Source organism: Ptiloglossa arizonensis, chromosome 4, assembly GCF_051014685.1.
Source record: "Ptiloglossa arizonensis isolate GNS036 chromosome 4, iyPtiAriz1_principal, whole genome shotgun sequence".
In the NCBI taxonomy this organism is placed as follows: domain Eukaryota; kingdom Metazoa; phylum Arthropoda; class Insecta; order Hymenoptera; family Colletidae; genus Ptiloglossa; species Ptiloglossa arizonensis.
Genome location: NC_135051.1, coordinates 24,599,951 through 24,621,398, shown reverse-complemented (window position 1 = coordinate 24,621,398; position 21,448 = coordinate 24,599,951). Strand labels below are relative to the sequence as shown.

The 21,448-nt window shown below is 41.4% G+C and overlaps 1 protein-coding gene across 4 annotated transcripts; it reads left to right on the top strand.

Moving 5' to 3' along the window:
• Positions 1 to 687: 687 nt before the first annotated feature.
• Tg (transglutaminase) lies at positions 688 to 20,995 on the top strand. 4 transcript variants are annotated; one of them, XM_076310708.1, is made up of 11 exons: positions 688 to 958; positions 1,044 to 1,339; positions 14,678 to 15,027; positions 15,324 to 15,456; positions 15,533 to 15,762; positions 15,827 to 16,140; positions 16,624 to 16,893; positions 16,998 to 17,077; positions 17,155 to 17,299; positions 18,151 to 18,457; positions 19,914 to 20,995. In XM_076310708.1, the coding sequence occupies exons 2-11, from the start codon at positions 1,207 to 1,209 to the stop codon at positions 20,217 to 20,219; spliced, it is 2,268 nt and encodes a 755-aa protein (XP_076166823.1). In that variant the 5' UTR covers positions 688 to 958; positions 1,044 to 1,206; the 3' UTR covers positions 20,220 to 20,995. The 4 variants fall into 4 exon arrangements, with proteins under 4 accessions (XP_076166823.1, XP_076166825.1, XP_076166822.1 ...); XM_076310710.1 differs by having other exon boundaries at positions 688 to 971; XM_076310707.1 differs by having other exon boundaries at positions 688 to 1,339.
• The last annotated feature ends 453 nt before the right edge of the window (positions 20,996 to 21,448 follow it).

Sequence of the window (21,448 nt, the reverse complement as noted above, 5' to 3'; positions counted from 1 at the left end):
TTTATGTTTACGCATCGACGAAGCATTCAAGCTTTTGGAACACGCGTAGACGAAAATTATCATCGGAACTGAATGTGGCACGACAACGGAAGACCGACCTTCGCATTGCGTTGTGCCACGTGCGAGATCTCTGTCAAGGTTGCCTTGCACTATCCCTCTGACAATCGACTACCTATCGCCAAACGAAACGGTAACGAGCAGGGTGAATACCATTGTGTAAATGTCATCGATGATTATCCCAAACGGATGGTTGCACGTCGTGGGACATCGATCAACCCTTAATCGGTATCACGGGAATCCCCCGAGATCACTGCGATCCGTTACGGGCAAATATAGCCTGGTTAAGCGTAACGATCGCAAAGGTGCGTATAAGAACCAAGTGTGTAAGAAAGAGAAGCTTTCGATTCGAATTTTCGTTGAACCGTCACGGTTCTAATTGTCGAGCTCGAATTGTCGCGACGATAATAACGCAACTTTTCCCCACAGACACGTGTATTGTTATCGATGCGAAACGCGTTACGTGGAATCGTTTAATTCCGAAGGATAACGCATTACCATGCGCTTATGCGAAAAGGTGGACGCATCGCAACTCTTACTAACCGCCTAAAAATTAACCGAAGGCTGCGTGGAGATCCTGCCTGTCGTTTGCATCACGCTCGGTGCCAACTGATTCTCTGACAGTCGCTCATCTACTTGCGAACAGATCGACACGTCGCTTCGTCTCTATCGGTTCGCGTCTTGTGCTTAAAATGTGACGTGACATTATTCTAGCGCCGGTCGGAGAACACTCGTAGAACCATTCGCAAGAGTAGTTGTCGCTTAAAAGTTTGTCCGATTATTTTTTTCTTTTATTCTTTTCATCTTTTTTATTTTTTTTTTTCAAAAATTCAACTTCCTCGTTTCGTACACGCGAGAATCGCGCGACAAGACGAATCGTTACGATTGGAGTTGGTTTCGTGTAAGGTGTTTGAGTACGAGTTAATTGTGTCTTGTTTCGCATTGATAAATCCACGGTTCACCTGGTGATCGAATTCGTGATTCAGGTATTGTTACGAGCAACCGAGTGCACTCGAACACTGATCCACCACTCGCGCAATCCTCGTGTTCATGGACACTTGGAGAAAACGAATATGAGATCGAGCACCGACCGAAGTAGCTAACTCGAGAGTATTTAGGCGATACGTTCACTTTGTGGGCGAGTGGAAAATGGGCAAGTGTTATTCGATTTGTTCGAGATGGAGAGCGGTGTTCAAACCGGAGACCGTAACCGATGGTCCCTCGAAGCCTGTGTACAGGAACTCGGACCCTCTTCCACGACCACCTGAAAAGCCTGAAACAGGTAAGTTCCATCCCTTGCCCCCCTCTACCCCACCCAGACACGTGCTGAGATTATTTTTAATTCAAGGGAGTCACGAACCGTATTCATCGTTTACGAGGGAAGTGTCGTTGCCATTAACAAGTGTGCGTCATTTGCATCTCAGTTACGGATTGGTGACACCAGTGAGCATTCCTGTGCTCGTAAATCACCGTGAATGGAGACCTCTTATCTCTGGTGTCCTTTCGAGCGCGTACGCGCCTCGTGTACGGGTGAAAAGGGTTAATTGGCTATTGTCGAGCAAACGATACCACGACCCGATGTCGGGATATCGACACGTGTCGAGGGGGGAAAAAAAAATGTATTGAATGAACTTAGAGGTCAGGAGTGGTGATAACGCGCCCGAGCTGTAGCTTATGTTTGCGCGTAAAAGTTCTCAAAAGGTAGTTTCTGTCCACGCGCAAAAGTTCTCGAAGGTGACTTTTGTCTAGGCGCAAAAATTGGTGTAGGTTTTGCCTTGGCTCAAAAGTTCTCAGAAGGTAGTTTCTGTCCACGCGTAAAAGTTCCCGAAGGTGACTTTTGTCTAGGCGCAAAAATTGGTGTAGGTTTTGTCTTGGCTCAAAAGTTCTCAAAGGTAGCTTTTATCCACGTTGAAAAGTTCTTGAGTGTAGGTTTTGTCTTGGCTCAAAACTTCTTAAAGGTAGCTTTTATACACGTAGAAAAGTTCTGGAGTGTAGGTTTTGTCTTGGCTCAAAAGTTCTCAAAGGTAGCTTTTATCCATGTAGAAAAGTTCTCAAAGGTAGCTTTTATCCATGTAGAAAAGTTCTCGCGGGTAGGTTTCGTCTTTGCTCAAAAGTTCTCAAAGGTAGCTTTTATCCATATAGAAAAGTCCTCGAGGGTAGGTTTTGTCTTTGTTCAAAAGTTCTCAAAGGTAGCTTTTATCCACATTGAAAAGTTCTCGAGGGTTGGTTTTGTCTTGACTCAAAAGTTCTCAAAGGTAGCTTTTATCCACATTGAAAAATTCTCGAGTGTAAGTTTTGTCATGGCTCAAAGTTCTCAAAGGTAAATTTATCTACATACAAAAGTTCCCAAACATAGTTTTTGTCTGCACATAAAATCTCTCAAAGATAGCTTTCCTATATACAAAATTTCCTAAAGGTAACTTTGTCTACGTGCAAAACCTCTCAAAGCTACAATAGTTTTTATTAAGTACAAAGGTTCTTAAATGGTAGCTTCTTTTTGCCCACAGAAAAACTCTCAAACAGTAGCTTTTATCTACGTACAAAAGTTCTGAAATGGTAGCTTCTTTTTGCCCACAGAAAAACTCTCAAGCAGTAGCTTTTATCTAGGTACAAAACTTCTCAAAGGTAGCTTTTGTTTACGCTCAAAATTTCTCAAAGGCAGTTGTTGTCCATGCACAAAATTTCTCAAAGGCAGTTGTCTATGCACAAAATTTTTCAAAGGTAGCTTTTGTCTATACTCAAAATTTCTCAAAGGTAGCTTTCGTCCACGTTCGAAATTTCTCAAAGGTAGCTTTCGTCCATGCACAAAATTTCTCAAAGATAGCTTTCGTCCACGCACAAAATTTCTCAAAGGTAGCTTTCGTCCACGCTCAAAATTTCTCAAAGGTAGCTTTTCTCTGCGCAAAGAACTCGAAGGTAGCTTTCGTCGACAAGAACGGTACCCCTTCGCGCGATTGTTTCGAACTTTTGGTAACGAACGATAAATTCCCCGAGTTTCCCATCGGAAAACCGTGCGACGCATGCAAAACGCATTATCGCGTCTTCTATTAATAAAACCGCGCCGTTGTAGTCGTTAACGCGTGCGGTACACCATCCGCGAAGGACTTCCAAAATCTTCGGTCTTCCGGTGGCCCGCCAAGGCTTGGAATTAATTTTAGAGGAAGACCGAGCCCTCGCCAAGTGTTCCACACAACGTGTCTCGGAACACCCGCAACGTGATCCCGGTTATCGTTTTAACGAAACATTACGATGTGCACCGAATTGCTCGACCTTCGAGGCGATGAAGTCACCGTTGCAACGCACAAACGCAACGTTTCATCAATTTCTTTGCGCGTATGTCAACATTATTTACGAGGAAAAAAAAAGAAAAAGAAAAAGAAACAAGGAACGCGCAGAACTTATTACCGGTGCCGATTATTCCCTCGAAATCGAAAACGACATTCCAATCGCGAGTATTACTGCCCGTTGTAATACTGAGAAAACAGGTTCAACGATTTTCCAGATATTTACGATGGAATATTTCTCGATGGCTCATCTATCGGATTTTTGCGAAGGAAAATAAACACCGGCAGATGGGAAGCTTCAACTTCCGCTTCTTTCGCGAACAGTGTAAACACACTGTGTGTACCTTTGTTTTTTCGCCCCCCGTCCCCCCTCCGGACCGTCCTTGTAATTATAATGTGTTCGTTTCCAGCGTGTGATAAATGAATGATAAATTCTCGATTTTCGTACGAACGGTTCGAATCGTTTAACGCGGGTTGAGAATTCTCGCGTTTGTAACAGCGCTCGTAGGTAGCTTTTCTCTGTGTGGTAGGCGCGCGTGATCATCGAAGGTGTGCATGTTGTTTTCCAACGACGCACAATGTGCGAATTAACCGCGACTAATGTTTCAACGTGTGTTCAGCGGTCGCGGGCCGCGTGGATTGCCATGAATGAAAGCGGCCTTATGCAACCGGCGCCCTGACCGTCGCGAAACATGACGTCATTACTCATTACGCAGACTTCTATTATTGTTCGCGCTTTTCCCGAATCGCGAGTCGGTTCTTTTTTTTTTCAATGGAACCGATTTCACATGATTCACCCAGGGATCACGACAGTTTCTTCGTACGCTTTCGACTCATTTCCGCGTAATTCGATGAGCGAGCTATGAGCAAAAGCTCCCGACCCGGTAGCTTTTGTTCGTTTCGAACGCGAACCGGACGTTCGCGATGATTAACGAGGCGTTTCAACGGAAACAAATTTTTTATGAATCACGGTCGCGGTTGCCGAAACCGTTCCGTGACTCAAATTACGGTTTTGTTCGCGCGCGAAAGGTCTCAGAGGTAGCTTTTGCTCAAGCGCAAAGTTCTCAAACGGGAGTTTTCTGTATGCGAACAAAAATTGTTTGTAGGAAGCTTTTGCCGACGCAAGAAAGTTCTCAAAGGTAGCTTTCATCCACGCTCAAAAGTGCTCAAAAGTAGCTTCTGTCTTCCCACACTAAAGCTCTCAAATGGTAGCTTTTATTTACGTACACAAATTTTCCAGACGTAGCTTTTGTCGATGAACGAAAGTTCTCAAAAGTAGCTTTCATTCACGCTCAAAAGTTCTCAAAAGTAGCTTCTGTCTCCCCACACCAAAGCTCTCAATTGGAAGCTTTTATCTATGTACACAAGTTTATCCAGACGTAGCTTTTGTCAACGCACGAAAGCTCTCAAAAGTAGATTTTATCCACGCTCAAAAGTTCTCAAGTGTAGATTTTATTCATGCTCAAAAGTTCTCAAAAGTAACTTCTGTCTTCCCACACCAAAGTTCTCAATTGGTAGCTTTTATTTACGTACACAAATTTTCCAGACGTAGCTTTTCTCGATGAACGAAAGTTCTCAAAAGTAGCTTTCATCTGTGCTCAAAAGTTCTCAAAAGTAGCGTCTGTCTTCTCACATCAAAGCTCTGAATTGGAATCTTTTATCTACGTACCCAAGTTTATCCAGACATAGCTTTTGTCAACGCACGAAAGCTCTCAAAAGTAGATTTTATCCACGCTCAAAAGTTCTCAAAGGTAGCTTTCATCCACGCTCAAAAGTTCTCAAAAGTAGCTTCTGTCTTGCCACACCAAAGCTCTCAATTGGTAGCTTTTATTTACGTACACAAATTTTCCAGACGTAGCTTTTATCGATGAACGAAAGTTCTCAAAAGTAGCTTTCATCTGCGCTCAAAAGTTCTCAAAAGTAGCTTCTGTCTTTCCACACCAAAGCTCTCAAGTGGTAGCTTCTATCCACGCACACAAGTTTTCCAGTCGTAGCTTTTATCCACGCTCAAAATTTCTCAAAGGTAGCTTTGTCTACGCTCAAAAGTTCTCAAAGGTAGCTTTGTCTATACAAAAAACCTCTCAAAGGTAGTTTCTGTCTACTCGCATCAAACTTTCCACTTTGCCTGGTTGTAAAATTTGTCAGACGATAATCTTTACCCAAACTCAAAAGCTCTCACGAATTTATCCTCTGCTTACGCGCAAGTTCTCAAAATATCTTTTGTCGGGTCACACAAAATTGCCAAGCGGTGCCCTTGGTCCACGCGCGAAAGTTTCCGCACTGTTTGCATTTGGTGCCACGAATGCGGAAGCTTTCAAAAAGCAACTTTTTGTAATTCATGCGTGACGTTTTTGGCTCAATATCGCGCTTTTAATTTAATCTTGGTGGAATTATGATGCGCTATTAATTCAACGATGTGCGTAATTTATCACGAGATAACGATCATCGAAGTTGCCGGTTTCTTTAAAACGCGACGACTTTCCTACTCCACCAACAATGCTATGCATCGACAAGAATGCTAATTTTTCGCGTGACGCGAAAAAAATGCAGCAGAAAGATAGACGGTATTTATTGCTCGTGGCCTACAGCCACTTTGTAAAAGTTATCGCGTAGACCTTCGCACTACTTGAGTATTTACATTGGCAGCGTTCTCGTCGCGCATTCCTCTTCTTCGCTGATTAAAATTGACAACCTCCGATCGATACATCCTACTGTGAGTAGTTGGAAAGATGTCACTCGAGATTAAAGGAATACACCTTGTGGTATCCAAGTATGAATAAATTTTGGAAATTTTTTCGTGGATAATTGCTAAACGAAGAATTTTGGATCTTGTTAAATGATAGTAATTATTAGTCAATCGATGCATTGTACTATGAGCGATTGGAAAAATGTCACTTGGATTTAAGAGAGTATAATTTGAGGCGTTTATGTATGGGTAGACTTTGGGAATTTTTCTCGTAGATAATTGTTAAGTAAAGAGTATAGATCTTTTTCGATAACTCTAGCTTCGTTTACAAAATTTTTTCAAGTCAAAATATTACAAAATGGCGTGTCATGTGTAAAGAGAATGTGGACATGATCGAACAATTTGTGTCTCGACTAAATACAATTTTTGTTAAATGCAATCTTTCCAACTGCTCATAGTACGTATTACTCGGAGCTGAAAAAAAATCAACCCAGACGACACAGAAGCAACTGACGTCCCTTCGTCTGTCCCTACTGTCTCGTAGACCTTCTTGCGAGTCACTTACGCTACTATGAGTAATTGGAAAGATGTCATCCGAATTAACAATGATATAGTATCGCGTGTGAGGGGATTTTGGTCAGCATTGAACAATTTCTGCCTGATCCCAAACCTTCGAACTAAAACGTCTCAACCAAGCTACGATTCCTGTCACATGCACTCTTTCAAGTTTGTCACAGTAGTTGGTAATATAAATTTCTCGTACTCTCGGTCTGATACATGCGTACATTAAAAGTATCATCATCACCGTTATGAATAATCCGGTTTCTAGAACGCTTGTGACGATTCCTGTCAGATGCAATCTTTCCAATTCGTCACAGTAGTTGGTCGATCGATTCGAAAGAGTCACAGGTAATTTATAAATGTCCGATACATGCGTGCATTGAAAGTATCATCACCGTTAGGAATAATCCGGATTCTAGAACGCTTGTGACGATTCCTGTCAGATGCAATCTTTCCAATTCGTCACAGTAGTTGGTCGATCGATTCGAAAGAGTCACAAGTAGTATATAAATCTCTCGTGCTCCCGGTCTGATACATGCGTGCATCGAAAGTATCGTTAGCCGTCATCGACCGTTACGGATAATCCGGATTCTAGAACGCTTGTGCATACCTTTGTATATATAGCCGGGCGGCCAGCCTCGTTATTTTTAATCGAAAACAATACCTATATGTAAGGTACCGTACGCGCCATAACTTACTCGGCTCACGATTGACTCACTGAAATAGCATTGGTTTCGCACCGAAACCGGTCGAACCAATCGAACAACGCTCGTGGCCGAGGCGCAAGGCACTTTGTAACACGATCGTTTTAACGCGATATTTATTGTATAATTAGCCATACGTTCCTGGCACCGTTGGTTATTACGCGATCAATCAATATTTACTGCTAATCGATTCAGCGGGATATTATAATCGAGTTAATGGATTATCGTGCCCGGGAGGAGGACGGGGGAGGGAGATGGAAACGAATTCCACAAGGAATCTTCAATTACGGAAACTCCTCGATCGTAACGACCCGAATGAAATTAACACCTAATTGGTATGGTAATCACGTGTATAATGAGGTGTGTGGGATTTTTAAAAAAATATTAAAAAGTTTGAAAAATACTGCACGCACTCGTAGGTACGTTCAAGAAAGAATAAATCTGATGGGAATTATTTTTATCAATTTATTAAGAAATCGAATAAAACTTCTGTCTTGCATAAAATGCATTTTATACTAATAATAAAATTCGTTGGACAGGGCTACACAGTGTTATCGGTCAGGGGACCGATGTATCACTCGTTTTATTTTTTCATCGAATCGGTGACTCCACAGTGACCTCACGCTCGCGGTTCAGGGTGGAGTCACTTGTTTTCTGGTTGCTTCCCGCGAGGTTGCAAATGATCACGTCGTCGCTCTGTCTTATAAACCTTCAAAGTAACACCTTCACTTTTTTTACATAAATGTAAAAAAAGATGTAAAGATTGTCGTTCTTAAAAACTTATTGAACGGTGTAACTTTGAACAGTACTCTTTAATTAGTTCTATCGAACGACAACATTTTTTGAACAACCTATTACTAGTCGAAGAGTTGCAATTAATAACACAGTACACGAGTTGCAATTAACGACACAGTACACGAGTTGCAGTTAACAACATAGTACATAAGTTACAGTTAACAACACAATGCATGAGTTGCAATTAATAACACAGAGACGAGTTGTACTTAACAACAGAGTACACGAGTTGCAGTTAACACAGTGCACGAGTTGCAGTTAACAACATAGTACATAAGTTGCAGTTCACAACACAATACACGAGTTGCAATTAATAATACAGTGACGAGTTGCACTTAACAACACAGTACACGAGTTGCAATTAATAACACAGTGACAAGTTGCAGTTAACAACATAGTACATAAATTGCAGTTAACAACACAATACACGAGTTGCAATTAACAACACAGTACACGAGTTGCAGTTAACAACACAGTGCACGAGTTGCAGTTAACAACATAGTACACAAGTTGCACTTAACGACACAGTGCACGAGTTGCAATTAACAACACAGTACATAAGTTGCAGTTAACAACACAGTACACGTGTTGCAATTAACAACACAGTACACAAGTTGCAATTAATAACTCAGTACACAAGTTGCAATTAACGACACAGTGCACGAGTTGCAGTTAACAACATAATACACGAGTTGCAATTAACAACTCAGTGCACGAGTTGCACTTAACGACACAGTGACTAGTTGCAATTAACAACTCAGTACACGAGTTGCAGTTAACAACATAATACACGAGTTGCAGTTAACAACATAGTACACGAGTTGCAATTAACAACACAGTACGCAAGTTGCAATTAACAACTCAGTACACGAGATGCAATTAACAACACAGTGCACGAGTTGCAGTTAACAACATAGTACACGAGTTGCAATTAACAACACAGTACGCAAGTTGCAATTAACAACTCAGTACACAAGTTGCAATTAACAACACAGTGCCCGAGTTGCAGTTAACAACATAGTACATAAATTGCAGTTAACAACACAATACACGAGTTGCAATTAACAACACAGTACACGAGTTGCAGTTAAGAACACAGTGCACGAGTTGCAGTTAACAACATAGTACACAAGTTGCACTTAACGACACAGTGCACGAGTTGCAATTAACAACACAGTACATAAGTTGCAGTTAACAACACAGTACACGTGTTGCAATTAACAACACAGTACACAAGTTGCAATTAATAACTCAGTACACAAGTTGCAATTAACGACACAGTGCACGAGTTGCAGTTAACAACATAATACACGAGTTGCAATTAACAACTCAGTGCACGAGTTGCAGTTAACAACATAATACACGAGTTGCAATTAACAACTCAGTACATGAGTTGCAGTTAACAACATAATACACGAGTTGCAGTTAACAACATAGTACACGTGTTGCAATTAACAACACAGTACGCAAGTTGCAATTAACAACTCAGTACACGAGTTGCAATTAACAACTCAGTGCACGAGTTGCAGTTAATAACATAATACACGAGTTGCAGTTAACAACATAATACACGAGTTGCAATTAACAACTCAGTGCACGAGTTGCAATTAACAACTCAGTGCACGAGTTGCAGTGAACAATACAGTACACGTGTTGCAGTTAGCAACACAGTGCACGAGTTGCAATTATCAACACAGTGACGAGTTGCAATTAATAGTACAGTACACGAGTTCCAGTTAAAGTGTTGCAACTCGTAATCGGTCATCGATGAGAAGAATGCATTCGGTGGCTTCTCGCGTGGCTCGCTTATCCGCACGATGATCGTTCGTATCGCGTTGACACGTCGTTAACGCGTGTTTGCGGAAACACGTTCCACGGTTTCACCTTCCTGGCGCGTGTATTGTTACACGCCAAATAGATACATACGTAAATACCTCGCGGCTCTTCCGCGAACGATGTATCCTATTATCCGCGCGAGGTCGCGGATTCTCTTCGTCGATTGAATAATTCTTTCTCTTTTCGGGCGCGCCGACTGGTTGCGTCGGTTATGCAACCTGCATGATTTACTCATGCCAATATTACGAGGGGAACGTTGTTTATTTTGTAATAATTTTCTACAGTGTTGGACCAACTTTGGCCGATTATCTTCAAAAATTTGTAACTTTTGACTTGGAAGAGTTACATTATTCGTGCCAGCAAGAAAATGTAGACGACTTAACGATATTAGATTTTACAAATAGATACAATAAAGATCGACAGATTACACTTTCATGAAAAAGCAAAAATACAATAATAAGGAAAAATTAAAATTATGAAAGTTATATGGATTTTGCATCGGTACAAATTAGCTCACACTGTATATTGTTATGGCGAAATTGATACTATCGACGAGGGTATATAGTTTCGAAACTAGGTAGGATTTATTCTTTTCGTTTGTTATTCGCGAGTTCACAATTTGTTCGGGTTGGTAAGAAGAAAAGAGTGTGTAACAGTTTTGTAAAATTATGGAGAAATTGGAAATATCGACGAGGATAGGAAGATCGTTCGAAATTGGTGAGATTTTTTTGTTTAGTTGTTAAAAAAGTGAGTTTACAATTCCTTGAGTAGGCATTCGATAAATACTGTTCTGTCACATTGTGGCTTGATTGGAAATATCAACGAGGTGAAAAAATTTAAAAAATGGTGGAATTTTGTTTGTTTATTAATTAATCGTCAGTTTAAAATTTGTTCAGATTCGGTAAATTGTTCCATTCCAGGTTACATAGTAGAAACGACAATCTCCAATCACCTCGTTTTTATTATGTTGACAAATCAGTGGGATGCTACCTACTTGGCATTCTTTCCGCGTTGATTGCACACGCCTCTGCGGTTAATTGGTCGGAATGGAATAGAATTTGCTTTGTAATTTTTTTATGTATTTATCTCTTCCACGACAGGAACTTTTATTAATCTGAATTACTCTTCGTTTTCTTTCTTCAAAAAAATTTGAAATTATTTCCTTATGTTTTGCATAAACAATGTTGCATAAACATTGTTTGCAAGATCTTTTCGAAAACTGCGCCATAAATGAAAATAAAGTTATTCTAATAATTTTCATTTTTCTTTACGAAGTGTGTTACCTGATGCTTGCACACTACTTTCAGAGACACCCTGTATACTGTTCCCATTAAGCATCAATGAATATTTCATAACGAATGAAACATGCTATAATTCTCGTTCTATAATTACTCTCGTTCGAGTTACCGTAGGAGGAAAAACTTTTCGAAAAAAAATGCTCGTGATCGAGATACTTTCCTCGATCGTAAAACGAGAGTAACGAATCACGCTCGACCAAAGACAGTCCGGAATCCTTGGATCGTTGGAAACAGGTGACGGTCAATTTCTCGCATACTGTCGTCAAGGATTTATCAACTTTTTCGCCGTAGATGGATCTCCTTCGCAGGTGTGTTTCCCTTGAATCGAGCGATCGCAAAAAAATCCAACGTATCGATAATCTCTTACCTTTGGAATTCTCGCGAACAATTAACTTTTTCCAAATTCGGTAATGCGTCAGTGATTTTTTGTCTTCAGAATTCTCTCGATCAGCTTTCTTCTTGTATTTCGTTAAAACTGCCTTTCGAAACGCGTGACAAATGTTAAATATTAACTATGTTACGCGTATATACGTCTAGAGAAAGCTACCGATGTGGTCTATAGACGCACATATGCGTCCAGTAAAAAGCTACCGTTGTGTACTATGGAAGTATATATGTGCCCAGAAAAAAGCTACCTTTGTGTACTATGGACGTGTATATGCGTCGCGCAAAAGCTACCGATGTGGTCTATGGACGTATATATGTGCCCAGAAAAAAGCTACCATTGTGGTCTATGGACGTATATATGTGCCCAGAAAAAAGCTACCGTTGTGAACTATGGACGTGTATACGCGTCGAGAAAAAGCTACCGATGTGGTCTATGAATGTATATATGTGCCCAGAAAAAAAGCTACCGTTGTGTACGATGGACGTGTATACGCGTCCAGGAAAAGCTACCGATGTGGTCTATGGACGTATATATGTGTCCAGCAAAAAGCTACCGTTATGTACGATGGACGTGTATACGCGTTCAGGAAAAGCTACCGACGTGTCCTGTAACCGTATATATGCGTCCAAGAAAGCTACCGCAGTGTACTATAAACGCGTATATACGTCCAAAGAAAGCTACCCGTGTGAACATTAACCGCAGATAAGGACTCAAACAAAACGAAAAGATACATAATCTCGTTGATTACTCGATCGTAATTAAGAAACTAAATATTTATACAATAGATTCGACGTTATCGTTCGTAGCTTCTCTTCGCACGTTCCCCTCATCTTTGATTTAGCATCAAACTTTCATACTCGAAGTTCTACGTGTCTAATTGCATTCTGCAACTGTTGCACATTTTTCCACGAATCATAATTGTTGCACAACGATCGCAAAGTAACGAAATTAATTTCTCCACGCGCAGCAGAATAACGTGATCCTTCACTCGAAGAATTTTGTCAAATCGAGACGAGAGGGTTGAGCGATTATTCTCTAACGAGCGTGACTTCACCGGAAACCTCTCCTACGCGCCATTTTCCCAGCCCCTGAGATGCTGATCGTATTAAACGACCTCTCGATAGGCGTCATTGGGGATCGTCGTTACTACTTCGCGGAATCAAAGTACACCAATCGGTGTTATGGCGCTTATAGAACAAATTACGAGGAAAAACTGAAAGGATGAAAAGTAGGTGACTCCTACCGATGCTAGTCATCGATGACACCATGTATGGCTGGGTTTACCGATGCAGAAATGTCCTTGAGCGGCGGACTCGCCTAGTAAACGGCAACCCGGCTGACGCGGCGCGTCGCGACGCCGCCACCGCCGCCGCGCGTTACCACTTCCTTCCTCTTCGTCGGTGAGGAGCGGCCTTTCAGTGATTTCACGGAACTCCTAGAAAGCGGGAACACCTTGACGCGAACGTTACCAATGGATTCAGTCTTTCGTTCGTTCTCGAGGGACGAGTTCGCCTTCCCGAATCCTCGAAGGATGTTTTATAGATTCTACGATCGTTACCAGCCGTTCAATGATCGTCGCTCCAGACCGTTCCCGTTTCGATTCTACTGTGAGTGTCCAAACTCGATCATCGTTCGCGTATCGTTCTCCTTCTCAATCATTTCATAAGACAACGACAAGAGAAAACAGAAAGAGAGCACACTACAATCCTAGAAAACACATTCGTTGATTGTTGCTTCGATAGCTTACACTCCTGCAGCCCTTCTGCATTGTTTAGATTCTATTGTGGGTGTCCAAAGTCTACCATCACATATGGTTCTTCTTTTCAATCATCTCATAAGACGACAAAAGGCAAATGCACACTAGAATCCTAGAAAACACATTCATTGATTGTTGTTCTAATAGCTTACACTCCTGCAGCCCTTCTGAACTGTTTAGATTCTGTTGTGGGTGTCCAAAGTCTACCATCACGTATGGTTCTTCTTTCCAATCATCTCATAAGACAACAAAAGGCAAAAGCACACTAGAATCCTAGAAAACATATTTGTTGATTGTGGATCCGATAGCTTACACTTCTGCAGCCCTTCTGAACTGCTTAGATTCTGCTGTGAGTGTCCAAAGTCTACCATCACGTATGGTTCTTCTTCTCAATCATCTCATAAGACAACAAAAGGCAAAAGCACACTAGAATCCTAGAAAACATATTTGTTGATTGCGGATCCGATAGCTTACACTTCTGCAGCCCTTCTGAACTGCTTAGATTCTGCTGTGAGTGTCCAAAGTCTACCATCACGTGTGGTTCTTCTTTTCAATCATTTCATAAGACAACAAAAACAAAACAGAAAGAAAAAGTATATTAGAATATTAGAAAACATATTCGTTGATTATTGCTCCAATAGCTTTCACTCCTGCAGCTCTTCTGAACAGTTTAGATTCTGCTGTGGGTGTCCAAAGTCTATCATCGCGTGTCGTTTTTCTTCTCAATCATTTCATAAGACAACAAAAAAAGAAAGAGCACATTAGCATCCTAGAAAACACATTTATTGATCATAGCTCCAATAACTTGCACTTCTAGAGGCCTTCTGAACAGTTTCGATTCTACTCTGAGTGCCCAAACCCTATGGTTCATTTTACAAATGAAATACACAAAAGAACACGAAAGAGTTCTAGAAAGCCATTCCACCGCGAGTGTTCGAACCCTATCATTGCGTGTCGTTCTCCTTTTCGCTCGTTTCACCAAAGAAAAAAAAAGCATACACAAAAGAGTCCTAGAAAATCATTCTACCGTGTACCCAGTCTATTACGGTTAGGCATAGTGCTCAATCCCGATCGCGTGTCGTTCTTCTCGCTCGTTTCGCGAAGAAAAGATCCTAGGGAACGCTGTTCTTAATTATTGCTACAATAATTCTCGGCGTTATCGCGATGTTTGGCAGTCTGCCTGGCACGCGTTGCAAATTTAGCAAGAAACGTGTTACATCAGGGTGCTCGTCGTTCCGTAGGAGGATCACGTTGCGTAACCTGCACGCGTGCTGGCCACCCTTGAACGCCTCGAAATGCATTCTATTCGCAGGGGAGGACTTCGAGATCCCGGTGTTGACGATTACCGATGTGGACCCGTGTATACACGAGAATGGTGACGCTCACAGGACCTCGAGATACGAGCTGATGACACGTAACGACGACAAGGCGAGACTGGTCATCAGACGGGGTCAGGAGTTCTATCTGAACCTGACGTTGTCCAGGGATTACGATCGGAACATCGACGGTATGTCCCTGGTCTTCACGTTGGAGGGCGTCGCAAGACCCCAGTACGGTCACGGGACGCTCGTCGCGACGCCTGTACTCTATCCGAATGAGATCTCCGAAAGCTCCTGGAAGGCCACCGTCGACGCCATCGGTCCGAGTTTTCTTCGACTGAAGGCAAGCCAACACGTTCTTTGTTCACCCTTTCGGGTCACTTTTGACCCGTAGGAGGATTTAGATTACCTCTAAGAGAATTGGTCCTCCTGGTTTGTTCTCCAGGTCGCTCCGAATGGAAACAGTCGAACATGTTCATTTATTTGTCAAAAATTCTACGTACCCTGTTGATACTGTAATAGATACCTAAGTTTAATCATAAATCCATTCGAAGCGTCAAAGATTCAATGGAGAACCAATATCTGGAGAAGGATCACGGTTTTGAACACCTGTGGTGACACGTTTTCTCTCGTTCCCAGATCTTGCCCTCCGCGGACTCGATAATAGGCAAATGGAAGATGGAGATCGACACCAAGAACAAGAACTTGGACGGGGCGATCAGTTACGCGATGAAAAATCCATTTTACGTGATATTCAATCCCTGGTGCGAAGGTAGGACCATTTTACACTTTTTTCTTCTGTCACGAAAAACCTTCACCGATCGTTACACCTCTCTCTCTCTCTCCAGGGGACACGGTTTATATGGAGGAGGAGGACCAACGACAGGAGTATGTGTTGGCGGAGGACGGTTTGATATGGCGGGGAAGTTACAATCGTATGAGACCAGCCGTTTGGAAGTATGCGCAATTCGAGCGCGATATATTGGACTGCGCTCTTCATCTGATGATCGAAGTTGGGAAAGTTCGAACATCCAGCAGGAGTGACCCTGTCGTCATATCCCGCATTTTGTCCGCGGCTGTGGGTATCCGTGAAGCGTGTGTAATTATTCATTTCTCGGATTAATTGACTTGATCGTTCGCAGGTGAACGCACAGGACGACAACGGGGCGTTGATGGGCAATTGGTCCAACGATTTTGGGGGCGGCACACCACCTACCAAATGGCTGGGTTCGCAGAAGATACTCCAGCAATACTACAAGACGAAGAAACCGGTCAAGTATGGACAGTGTTGGGTGTTCTCGGGGGTGTTGGCCACCGTTTGCCGCACCTTGGGCTTCCCATGTCGCGTGGTGACTAATTACGCAAGTGCCCACGACACTCAAAGTAGCTTAACTGTGGACTACTTCGTGAACGACAAGGGGGAGGTCATGGAGGAGATGAACAGCGACTCGATATGGCAAGTAACTTGAATAAGTATGTGTATATTGGGTCGCTGAATGGGGACGAAGATACAGGCTAGAGAATACCTAGAAACTGTATAGACCAATTTATCGTTTCGTGCGGTATCCTATGGAAATGTCTTAGATACTTCCAGGACTCAGAGACTTTGGACAACGTAACACTGAACTACTAGGTCTTGCCTAGATTGTGGGGGATATGAGGAGTGTTTAGAAAAGGAGTCATCTCAGAGTCCCAACTTTCAGAAGATATCGTAACCCAAGTGTTGTACTCTAGGTCCAACCTAGATTGCAGAGTGGTATAAAGAGTGTTTAAGAAAAAGAAAACATCTTAGAGTCTCAATTTCCAGGAGATGTCGTAACCCAACTATTGGATTCTAAGTCCAACCTAGCTTACAGGGGGCACGAGGAGTGTTTAAAAAACGAAAAACATCTCAGAGTCTTAACTTCCAGGAGATATGATAACCCAATTATCGTCACAGGAACTTCCACGTGTGGGATGAGGTCTGGATGAAACGAATGGATTTGTCTCCGGATTGCTCCGGTTGGCAAATGATCGATGCCACTCCTCAAGAGCTGAGCGAGGACACCTATCGTTGCGGGCCGGCGTCAGTGGCCGCTGTGAAAAAGGGCGAGGTTCTGCGCCCCTACGACAACGCTTTCCTCTTCGCGGAGGTGAACGCGGACAAAGTGTTCTGGCGATACAATGGACCGACCCAACCGTTGAAGTTGATACGCAAGGACGTGTACGGGTGAGTTTACCGAGTCTACGTGAATTGGTACGCGTTAGGGATCGAATGTTGCTCGCTTCGTTCCAGCCACTACTGACCTCTTGTTCTCTCCCTGACTTTTTCAGGATCGGTCAATTTATCAGCACGAAAACGGTCGGGAGATGGGCGAGGGAGGACATCACTCATACGTACAAGTATCCAGAACGTAAGTCAACCCACTTCTCCTAAATCGTGATCTCCTTATGAAACTCCTGTTCAACACGGTTGGTTTTCTTTCCACAGGATCGGACGAGGAACGAACTACCATGTTGAAGGCGTTGCGTCAAAGCCACTCTCTGTTCAGTCGTTACTACCTCAACGAGGAATTCAACGATATCATGTTCAACTTCGAGCTCCGGGACGATATTGTGATAGGACAGCCGTTCAGGTTACTAGTTTTATACATCATCGGTGGTTCGACAAGGATGCACCGTCAGATTACAGAGCCCTAGTCACCGATTTCAATTTTAACGAGTTTCGTGAGTCGATGGTGCACAGGTTTCTAACGATACGTATGAAATATTGAGCGTAATTAGCGTAATTATTAATTAAAATACCTCTTGCGGTACCGTAAGTACATGTTAACGGAGTTGCTGTGCAAGATAATTGCATGGCTCGTGAATCCCAGATTCTGGAATCGATTCTCATCGAATACCTCGTGATATTTATTGCAAGGTATACGATAATTGTCACCTTGTACCTTGCACGATTGCAAAACAATTTCTACTGTTCGACGAGAACCTATCGTTGCAACTCACGAGCCGCGAACTCGTTTTCGCATTGTCAGTTGCAACCTCGCTACCGCCTAGTAAGTGCAACTAGGCGGTGCACTACCTAGGTGCATTGAGAGGTACGCAACTTTAATTGCTCGCGTTTCTAGATTCATCGAGTATCTACGGTCAATGTTTCACACGTATTATCACGAGCCTGGGCGGCTGTCGACTTGCGAATGCTCGTTAAAATTCGAAGTCGAACGGTTCGAGACCCATCCCTCGTTAGAGTCAATGCGTACGGACACTTTGATGATTAATCGCGCGAGATGCAACCGAAATACTGTTTAGAAACTAAACAGGAACTTGAAAAGTTGGCCGTGTGCCACTAACTGGCTATCAGTTCGACGAAAATAAACTCGCGTCGTTCCATGCCGAGAATTTGAAAACAGTTCGATTGGAGGGGCTGTGCACAAAATTACGCGCTTAAACGGTCATGTGTGACGTGACGAGTTGTTCCGTGTTCCAGTGTCGTGTTGCTGATCAAAAATAGAAACAGCTACAACGAGTATAACGTGTCCGTGATCCTGAGGGTGGAAACGGTCCTCTACACGGGTCGTGTGGGCGACCCGGTGAAAACAATAAACAAGGATCGACTGGTGGAACCCGGAGCCCTAGACGAGGTGCACATGGACGTCTCCTGGGAGGAGTATGGGCCTCGGTTGTTGAATCAGTGCGCGTTCAACATTACCTGTTTGGCCACCGTCAAGGACACCAACTACGAGTACTACGGGCAGGATGATTTCCGCGTGAGGAAACCGGACATCAAAATCCTGGTGAGTACACCGTGTCATTTCGATAATTTTTTTTTAGTGTCCCAGTCTACAATTTACCGTGCAGGCAATTAGGTACGTAAATCGAGTCGGACGTGACATTAAAAATTATTGCTTGTATTATAGGAACGGGTAATTTTCTTCCGAGAATCACCGTGTTTGTTTGATAGTTTTTTCTTTTCTTTTTCTTTTTTTTAACGATCCGTGAGTGTACACCTTACCATGTGAGCATTTGGTACATTGATTGATTGGAACGTAACGCTGAAAATTATTACTCGCATTATCGGGCCGAGTAATTTTCTTTGGACAATTATCGTGTTTGTTTGATTTTTTTGCTGTTAATGGTGTAAGTGGACAATTTGCCACATAAGTGTCGGGTAGATAGATTTATTTCTAATAGTTATTTTTGGGACGAGCATGTTTCCTGCGAGAATCACTTTTCTCGGAGAATTATTTTTCGCCAGGAACTATACTCTAGCGAAGATTACTTTTTCCAAGACTAAATTTTCCCTGACAACTATATTCTTATGCAAATTACATTTTCTATAGAAATTATTTTTCTCTGAGAACTATATTCTTGTGAAGATTACTTTTTCCAAGGCTCAATTTTCCTTGACAACTATATTCTTGAGAAAATTACTTTTTTCAAGACTTAATTTTCCCTGAGAACTATATTCTTGCAAAGATTACTTTTTCCAAGACTTAATTTTCCTCAAGAACTATACTCTCATGGAAATTACTTTTCTCTGAGAACTATATTCTTGTAAAGATTACTCTTTCCAAGACTTAATTTTCCTTGAGAACTATATTCTTGCAATGATTACTTTTTCCAAGACTTAATTTTCCCCAAGAACTATATTCTTATGGAAATTACTTCTTCTATAAAAATTACTTTTCTCTGAGAACTATATTCTTGTGAAGATTACTTTTTCCAAGACTGATTTTACCAGATAACTATATTCTTGAGAAAATTACTTTTTCCAAGACTTAATTTTCCCTGACAACTATATTCTTATAGAAATTACTTCTTCTATAGAAATTATTTTTCTCTGAGAACCATATTCTTGTGAAGATTACTTTTTCCAAAACTTCATTTTCCCTGACAACTATATTCTTGGGAAAATTACTTTTTCCAAGACTTAATTTTCCCTGACAACTATATTCTTATAGAAATTACTTCTTCTATAGAAATTATTTTTCTCTGAGAACCATATTCTTGTGAAGATTACTTTTTCCAAAACTTCATTTTCCCTGACAACTATATTCTTGGGAAAATTACTTTTTCCAAGACTTAATTTTCCCTGAGAACTATATTCCTGGGAAAATTACTTTTTCCAAGACTTAATTTTCCCTGACAACTATATTCTTATGGAAATTACTTCTCCTACAAAAATTATTTTTCTCTGAGAATCATTTCCCTGCGAAAATTACCCTAAAATCGAATCTTATTGTTTTCTAGTTGGAGGACGATCCAGTGGTGGGCGAGACGTTGAACGCACGAGCCAAGTTCACGAATCCATTGCCAATCCCGTTAAAAAAATGTCGATTCCTGATCGATGGGCCAGGCTTGGACGAGCAAATGAAGCTGAAACTGACGGAAACGGTGGAAGTGAACGCCCTTGCCGAGTGTATTTTCTCCATGGTGCCCAAGCGCGAGGGTCGCGCCACCATAGCTGCGAAATTCTACTCGAAAGAACTCGAGGACGTTGATGGTTTCATCAACTTCATGGTGAAACCAGCGAAAATAACCGCAAATGGCGATTAACGAACAGAAATCAAAGAACCAAAAATAGTAAATTTTGCGAAAATGATACTCGTGATCTAATTTATGTGTAAAAAAAAAAGAAACAAACAAACATGTGTTCGTAGGCCCAAGATCGAACGTTTAAGTGTTTACACCGACGTTTAAACTATTTTATATACGAAAGAAAAATGATTAGAAATATTCACGTTATTTTGTATACAATAAATTGATTAGAATAGGAACGAGGCGCGCCCGTTGCCGTGGATTTCACTTTGAATTTCAAGACAGCACACACACCTAAATTGCTATTCAATATTCCTGGATCTATATTCAAATTGGTCGAGTTACGTGACCATTCTCCTTCGTTGAATTCAATCAAATTTTATGTGCCGCCCACATTCATCGGAATATATCTGTTCTTTTTTTTTTTTTTTTGTTAATGGTACGAGAGAGTGGAAACACAATCGATCGAATCTAGAATTATTTACAAAGATGAGATCGACATTTAGAATTAGATTGACTTCTTTTCCGGTTCTTTCGTAAACCATTCGAACGAATGAATATATTGTGATAGAATATATTGAAAAAAAAATTCTACCATCGAATGTTCGAGTAACTAGAAGGAATCGAGTACTGGATATAACGATTATTAATCAGAGTTTCGAACATTTACTAGCAAAAAAAAAAAAGTTATGTAGTAACAATCATTTTCTCGATTTAACCCATCCGTTTTCAGTTACGATATAATCGAATAACTATTGTATTATCTATTAAAAATATTCTTTTTCTAATTTTTTTTATGCACAAACGTGGTCATATATTTTTTTATTTTACCTTCTTTCTTTTCTTTTCACTTTCCTCTTTCTTCTCTGCTTCCTTCGTAGCCTTGTTATATTAACAAACCGGAGTTATCTATCTGTGATATTGTTTGTTAACAATCTTATCAAATTCGAGAAAATAATTATTATTGCACCTTTGTGTAGGTTTCAATAGTCCAAGTATTTCTATTGGATAGAATTCTTTCGAATTGCTCGATAGTATCGAATTCTCGAATCGAACCGAGTATTCGAACCTAGTATTCGAATCGAGTATTCGAACCGAGTATTCGAATCGAGTATTCGAATCGAGTATTCGAACAACACTAAATGAAGTACACTATCAGCCAAAAGTTTCAGACTAGACAAGTATTCTTTCAAGGTTACCCATAAAAAATGATTCTGTTTATAATTTAAAGAATCTTACATTAACCT